The sequence below is a fragment of the Styela clava genome, chromosome 1 (assembly GCF_964204865.1).
Source record: "Styela clava chromosome 1, kaStyClav1.hap1.2, whole genome shotgun sequence".
Lineage (NCBI taxonomy): Eukaryota > Metazoa > Chordata > Ascidiacea > Stolidobranchia > Styelidae > Styela > Styela clava.
The window spans coordinates 1151393-1159868 of NC_135250.1; the positions used below are offsets into that span (position 1 = coordinate 1151393).

At 39.0% G+C, this 8476-nt stretch overlaps 1 protein-coding gene across 1 annotated transcript; it reads left to right on the forward strand.

The window, feature by feature from the left end:
• Positions 1 to 428: 428 nt before the first annotated feature.
• Positions 429 to 8157, forward strand: LOC120347354 (uncharacterized). Its single transcript, XM_039417288.2, has 8 exons — positions 429 to 563; positions 1227 to 1435; positions 1802 to 1955; positions 2604 to 2754; positions 3327 to 3411; positions 4012 to 4143; positions 4907 to 5018; positions 7024 to 8157. The coding sequence occupies exons 1-8, from the start codon at positions 518 to 520 to the stop codon at positions 7098 to 7100; spliced, it is 966 nt and encodes a 321-aa protein (XP_039273222.2). The 5' UTR covers positions 429 to 517; the 3' UTR covers positions 7101 to 8157.
• Positions 8158 to 8476: the final 319 nt, after the last annotated feature.

Here is an 8476-nt window from a genome sequence, read left to right on the forward strand (position 1 = left end):
CTCTACGTGGTCTGGTGGGCGCAATAGCCAAGTGCTTAGAAGCCCTATCTATTATAGCTACGCTAACTAGGTTTGCGAGTTCGAATTCTGTGGTTAATAATTAAGTGAGAAAGGATCGCTAGATATCTCGCAGGTTTGCATTGCCGCTGATTAATTACGGTTTTATTCATCATCAAGATATACTAATTCGGAACAGCTATTTGATTATCTATCTATTCCCAAAGAGGATATGGACTGGTAACCGGACGAGAAGCCGTGGTGCGCCATATGACTATGCCGTCTTTTTGCTTTGAAAACGCTTAGCAGAAGCAGAATGAAATATTTCCTTGTCTTAGGCAAGATAGTGGCTAGATGCGACTAGATGCTGCGGTTATGAAGTTTACAGATTCTTTTCTCCTTGATATCGCTCATAAAAAAAAATCGGTGCTTTAGATTACCAATGGTTGCTTGTTGTTCGCTGATTGTTTCCAGACTGAATATGCTTAATGTAATATAAAAACTTTGGAGAATTATTGAAATGAAGATTCAGATACTATTAATCGTAACTCTATATTGCGCAGAAGGTGAGTGTAATATGTATCAAATGATTTTACCCGAAAGTTTTTCCGACAACATAGTAACTTTCATCGGATATTTCACACTTTTGCCTCTCTACTTTTCATTAACGGCGCATCATCTACTTGTCTATTGGAGATTTATGCCAAAACGTCCACTTTGTAGCATCACCGTTCACCTGACTAATGCCGTTCCAGATTGGCTACTATTCCCCGAAAGATCCCAGTCTTTCAAGAAAGAATAGTCTTTCAAGTGAGAATAGTATCTCCATACATATCGTTAGACATTGGTGAATATCTCTGAAGAGGCCTTGTTTGGGGCGACAGCGGCCAATACGCTTCGTATATAGAAAAATACTAGACACCGCAGATTCAAAATATTGGTTTCAAATCCCATGCCATCACCTCATCCAGGTGTGATGAAATAGATATTCCATACCGGGCGGCGATGATTTTGGTCTTTTCAAGGACCTCCAGAAATATTTGCACCAAGATGGCGCACAACCTAAACTTGTAGTTGTACCAGGTTAGGGTTCAGGCTGGGCGTCATCTTGGTACACATACTTCGGGAGCGCCCTTTTCAAAATAAGAGCTTTTTACAAAGTCAGTAACGACTTGCACATAGCCTTGTTTTGTGTGAAAGAACTTGCCATCAATTTTTTATTCTCCCAGTCTCAGCTCAACTATGCCACTACCGGATGCCATTCCCAAGCGGGATCGTGTTCTACCCACTAAGTGAAGGACAGACAAAAGGACACGTGGCCCCTGAGGGTTGGAGAAAAAATGAGACCGATATATGTATGATGTACATGCCGTTAGAGTCGGATAAAACGATCAAATTGATCTTTAGACACGTGGATGTCGGAGAAAATAAAATTTTGGTGAGTTTTGAATTAAATTGACTGTTATTTTTACCCTTCGGTCGAGTGTTCTAGAGAATTTACTCAAAGCTGGCAAGGTCAATTTATTCAGATTTAGATATTCATTTCGCAAAATCAATTGTATTAGCAATGAATACTGATGCTATTTTTGATACTGAGTAGTAATTCTCATTTTAATTATTATAGTGGAAGTGTCTATCTTTGCAAAAATAATCGTTTAGTTTGTCCCTTCCCTGAGAAAGTTATAGGGCCACAAGAATTTTTGTGCAACAAAAAGAGGGCCACGACAGAAAAAAAGGGTTGAGAACCACTGGTCTAACGCATTAACAAACTGACCCCTATTTTCACGTCAAATTTCACATTCAGATCGAGACGTCACAAACGAAGAACAACGCAACTTGGGAGACACTCCTCATTATCACAGGCTATGAGCGAGAAGTTGTGATTGAAACTTCCGATATTAACGCTTTGAGAATATCAACGAAGAAAAAGGCTGGGCGATTCATGCTGTTTTATCAGGGTAATGACTAGTTGTGATATTTGAGGTTGGCACTGGTTTGCGCGAATAGTATCTTGTATTGATAACAGCCATTTACATATCGTTAGATGGGACACTATTTTGAGCGTAGCGCGTGAATGGGCATCGCATAAGAAACGTTGCTAACGGAGTCAATTTTATATTAAGCCCGACGGTTTGGCGCATTGTGATAAGCATTAGGAATACGCTCGCCACCGCACCTCTGATTACCAGATGCCTTTTGAGAACCGTGTTCACATATTAAAGGTAATTGGGCGCTCCCGTAGTATGTGTACCAGGATGACGGACACCTTAACATAGTATGTGTACCAGGTTAGGGTTAGGCCATGATTTTACTCCAATTTTTCTTATTTTAGTTCTATTACGAGTTCGGGGACTAGCCAAGTGACTCCCGTAGTATTTGTACCTGAAATTATAGCATAACGCTAACCTGGTACACATACTACGTCCCGGTGTCCGCCATCTTGATTCACATACTTCGGGAGTACCGATCATGGCTCTGTAAATATCTTATACAGAGCCTTGTTCCGAGTGAAAATAGAAACAGCATTATGGCTCATCTCAGTTACTGCTTGAATATCTCGTAGTAGAACACGTCATACTTACAATGACGTCATCTCTCACATTCAGAACGTTTTTGTGAAGAGCCAGATCCGACGATAGTAATCAAGAAGAGGTGTTCCAGATCATTCGAGCTGTACTCCATCTGTAGTTTCGTGTGTAGGGTTCCCTACTACCCGGCAATGAGCGCAAATGCAAAAGATTTCTTTACGACTTGCATGTAAGTAGAATATTTCATCGCAAAAATGCTGTGGCGTACTTTTGGCGCCATGGGAAAGTCCCCATGGTGCCATGTTTGAAATGCCATGGTAATAATGGTGCTCTATTTTGTTTTGTAATTAGTGAAATGCCAGAGCTTCCATTTGACATCATTGAAACGTCTTTATGGTAGTCTTGAAGCTATAAAAGGTATTTGTGGCACCATAGTTTGTTTTTAAGATGTCACGGGTTATCGTAGAGCCAAATTTATGAAACGATGCCACGTTTTATATTTTAATTTCCAACGTGATTAGCATAACCACAAACCCATAATTGCAATGAATTCTTGTCTAGGCGTCGAAAACTCATAAAAAGTAGAATTAACTGCGATTAATTGAAAAAATACAAAAAATAATTTTTCAAACTATTTTGCATTTTGAATGTTCATGTATTTGACCGTTATAAAATATTTCTTTCGATAAATTGCTATTTTTTACTCGGTGATATTAATTAATTACTACTTGTTCACAGTAAAAATTACAGTTTTTTTAGGTATTTTAATTCCAGTAAATTACTATGCGATATTTTTTACAGGCAGGATAAAACGTGGTCGCGTGGAATGACAGAGGCCTGTTCTACGTATGACGAAGTGATTCGTAACTGTCTCGTTCTGAAGAATGTAAGTAATAAGCTCTATTCCAGAGGTCTGCAACCTTTTGTCGCTCGCGGGCCAAAATAAGGGTTGCAAGTCATTGGCGGGGCGCACATATTTTTAGAAAGTTAAAAACCGAACGGATGGTACTTTTTATAATCAAGCAGTGATACATCTCTAGAATAAAATATAGGTTTATTTCCTCATTACATCTCAAAAAATTCCATTCGAATATTTTCGGTACCATTGAACCCTTTGCACTTAGCATCAACTTTTCTGCGTTTTGTTGCCATTTGTCCTATCATAATTAAATTATAGGCTCATTAAACGGGTAATTGTGAATTTTATACTTGTTAGATTATAATATAATTTAGTCTACGCGTGTCTCAAAATAAATTCTGTTACGTAAAGAATATAATCGTCAAAACAGCCGTTTTGTTACTATAATTCATTGAAGCGTCGCGGGCCGGATTATATTACTCCGCGGGCCGGATCCGTCGTAGGTTGTCGACCCTTGCTTTATTCATATAAGGTGTTGCGCTTTTTCTCTGAACAAAGCGCTGTAGCAGCAGTCACTGATGTAAGGTGGCAGCCCGCTCAATTCTCATTGATAAATACATTTTTCAGGACTTATGCGAATACACCGTTGAAGAGATCGCAGAAATAGTTCCTGAGGACGACAACATACCTCTGATGCACGACAGCTTTGATAATTTGATATTTGAGGCCAGAGTTCAATTTCTATCGACCAATGTACCGGTAATATTTATTCACCATTCCTTCGTTGTACTTTATGATAGGATAGGATTTACATATTTATTCCGAAGGAAAAGGAATACGAATACGATGGCCTAGTTATATGGCAAACCACGGAATCACGTCCACTTATCATTCCATGTCGGGTATGAGATTAGTTAGCCAGTTATTCGTTTTGGATGCACTGACTTGGTGGTAGAGAAAGCCGTTACAGACTAGCGGTTACGTGAACCACCCCACGGCGGTGAGGAGTCCAGCAATCCTCTCGCACATAACTATCCTCGCATGGGATTCGAACCTGCGAACCCACGCAGAGTAATCAGAGGTGCGGTGGCGAGCTAACGCTCAGTACGATAAGCCACGCTGCCGGTCTCGTTATTAGAAGCTTTTTTGCAGTCACTCTGCACAAGCAGCATTGGTGGGGAGTTGGGATCGGAGTAGACTTTCTAATTCTGTGATGTGTATTGTTCTCTAGCAGTGGCGTATCCAGGAATTTTCAAAAAAGGATTGAGGATTATGAAATTTTCTAATTCATTCCTAATTACTAATCCGGCCGGAGGCCGAAAAGCGTGAGTTAAATTTTTGATTCCGTATTCAGTAGCGAAGTCGTGGTGTAAATTTTTGATTCCATATTCAGTAGTGGAGTCGAAATTTTGTAAACCCGGATCCGGAATCGCGAGACGTTTTTCAAATTGCTTTAGAGCCGGATTTAAAATACACCTCACCCCATATTCGCATGGTTAACTTGGAACATATTTTTTTTCAGCACGATTCGGAAGGGCTTGCAAACATGCCAGCATTCGATAATTGTCATGTTCACTGTCTGAAGACTAGATCAACAGATGCGTTCAAGTTTGAGTGCAAATCGGACGCTTTGAGTAAGTTATTTATATTGAGATTTATTTTTTCGTAAGTATCCATGCATCTCTATCAGTACCAGGATCTTAGCTAGGGTGATGGGAATCCTTCTTGGTAGATCGGGCGGCAAAAATAACAAGTAATCCTAAGCGCGCGTTGCACAAAGATAATGTGTTGAAATATTTAATAAAGATATTGATAGAAATTTAGATGATATGTAGCTGAGCGTTGATTGGGCACTCGGCGTAAATCTAAACTCGAGAAACTGATAAATGAACCTCTAGGTGTGGCTAACAAGGTTTTCACCGACAGCGATCGCGAATTTTGAATCGTCCTGCTTCGAACAATGTTATCGTTAGATGTCTCTAGCGTGCCTCAAACAAAAAGCGGTAAAAATTCTAGATTCTAGACCGATGGATTGCGATTGCACTAACATAACTTTTAAAGCGCTTTATTGGACCTAAATTTGTTTTCGAAATGCTGAGCAAAAAATGAGGCACTTCAGAAATATGTGTACCTATATGGGGGTAATTGGGATAATTTTTTTTGCCTAATTCACATCAAGTTATAAAAAAGGACTGAAACCTATGGGCAGGAGGTATATTCACTTGGCAAACACTGACAGTCCCCAAACTCATAAAAGAACTAAAATAAGGAAAATTGGAATAAAATTATAGCCTAACCCTAACCTGGTATACATACTACGGAAGTACCGATAATAAAACAGTTGGTAAGCTATGTACAATGCCTAATTCACATCAAGTTATAAAAAAGGACTGAAACCTATGGGCAGGAGGTATATTCACTTGGCAAACACTGACAGTCCCCAAACTCATAAAAGAACTAAAATAAGGAAAATTGGAATAAAATTATAGCCTAACCCTAACCTGGTATACATACTACGGAAGTACCGATAATAAAACAGTTGGTAAGCTATGTACAATGTCGCCAAAGGCGTCGTCGATCGGCGTGTACAGGCGTTTTACGCACCGTTATAATTATACACAGTTATTATAGCTCTTAGCATTCCAGGGATCTTTTGTACGAAACCCTCTGCCAAAGGAACACTCCCGCCACCGCTCCAAATAAAAAAAGGGCTCCCGAAGTAGGCGAACCAAGATGGCGGACATCGGAATGTAATATGTGTACTAGGTTAGGGTTAGGCCATAATTTTAGGTATAACTACTACGGGAGGCTCTTGGCTAGTCTTCGAACTGATAATAGGACTAAAATAAGGAAAATTGGAAAAAATTATCGCCTAACCCTAACCTGTTACCCATGTTACGTTCCGATGTCCGCCATCTTGGTTCGCATACTTCGGGAGCACCAAAAAAAATTAGTATTTATTTAGTTAGAGTTAGAGTGAGGGCTAAGAATGCAGATTGCGCAGGAAATTAGTCCTAACCCTAACTGGATAATTACTAATTTGGGTATTCCGGGAGTATGCGCACCAAGATGTCGCACAACCTGGACCCTAACCTGGTACACAACCTGAGTTCAGGTTGTGCGCCATCTTGGTGCGCATACCTCATGAGGTCCCTAATTTGTTATTTTGAAACGGGACAGTTTTTTTTCTCAAGTCTTATATTTCTGCATTGGTGACGGGGGCTTCGTACAATAAAATATCATTTCAGCAGTCGTCTTTAACTTGGACTCAGAGATGCGTCAGTGCGAGTGATCCGCTAACCTGCTATTTACACGTCAGCTTTTTGTTGAAGGTTTTTTTTTCAGGGCTGGCGAATCAAGCGGAGGTTGGGATCATTATGTCCGTACCTAGCCTAGCAGTGTTTAGTTGTGCAAAGACTTGTTGGGAGTGAAAGCGCATAAATATGCCATACACATAGCTAGATATATGTAATTTATATCCTTCACTGTTCCGAAAACTTTATTTTTTTTATAATTATAAGAAATACAAAGCACTTTGTAAAATAGTATTTCGTGCTGAACTTTAGAAATTAGGCCACCCAAATTTTCTTTGCCAAGGCTAAATTAATTCCGCTAAACAATTCTATTTTTATTTTCCAGCAAATGATCAGAAAAGAGATTGTATTTTATGCCGACATTCTGAAGACGAATGCAAAAACCATACTTTGTACACTTGAAGCGGGGAGGAAGTTAAAAAAAAAACTTTTTGTGCGTAAACTGTGAGGTGTTTCCCCCGGGGATTTTAGAATAAACTATTTCATTTTTTTGGAATTTTTTTTATCATAAAAACCAATTGCCTTCTGTAGAGTGCCAAATTAACGGATGAAATGCCTACGCAAAATAATACCTTTGCTTGCGTGAGGTATTTCTACCAGGAATTTTATGATAGAATATTTCAAGTTTTTTCTCACCATAAAACATCTAACATTTTAGAGCAATAAATTACAAAATAAATCGGCCTCGATAACAGAATTGACTGAATAATGAACTTATGCTTGTGCGCAACTTTTCAATGAGCCCTACCTATCATACTCCCCTCACATTTAAAAAAAATGCGTCACACAGTCACATGTTGTAGTAACACTTCCAATTTAACACATATTTAGGGAGTTTTCCACCCCTCCTCCCAAAGCCATTGAACATTTTGTTGTAACATTTCTCATTTTTTTTAATCTTTTATTACTCACCACCCAAGGTGGTCTGTTTTATGTGTCACAGACCCCAGGTCATTAACCTCGCGTGCAAAAGGTTATCTAAGTTCACGCAATCATTTTATCGCAAAATTTTTCAGTAATTAATGTGACAGCTACAATAAATCAAGCCTATATTGTGTGCTCAGTACTACGAGGCGCTCGGTGATAAAAATGCTTTGTGGTGAGGCCATATCATCAAGGATAAATTACTAGAAATCGTTTCCGTTCTCATTTATATGACGTTTCTAGCGTGCAGTGACATACCCATGCATCTGGAACAAATAACTGGTTAACTAATCCCATACCCGACATGGACTGGTAACCGGTCGATAGGCCGTGGTTCGCCATATGATCAAGCCGTCCTATCAACTTTCCTATTATATTGAGCCCTGCTTATAAAGCAATGACATTCATTCATATAAAAAGTCATTTTTTCTTGCCAAAACACCCTTGCATTATACGCTTACATACTGACCCAACAAGTTCGAAGCATACAAAAGTATCGGATAGTTAGCCCCTCGGAAATACATTTGTGACAGTGTGCAGCAAAACTCTTAAATCACATAGAGAGAGAGAGAGTGATATTTATTGTTTTGTCAACGAGAAAACAAACGAAAAAATATATACAATATACACAAAGTTAGTTAGAATAGTTATTACTTATCGATTTTAATCGGTAAGTATGTTGATAGGTATTTGTCTGTTTGTCTGTCTATTTGTCTGTTAGATGCACGCGATATCTCACGAAAGCGAAATTGAATCTGCTCAAGATTTTTCATGTTCATTCATTATATGTCGTACCAGGAGCCTATTGATTTTGGATGAATTGTGTCGTATAATTAGCGAGTCATTAATTAATT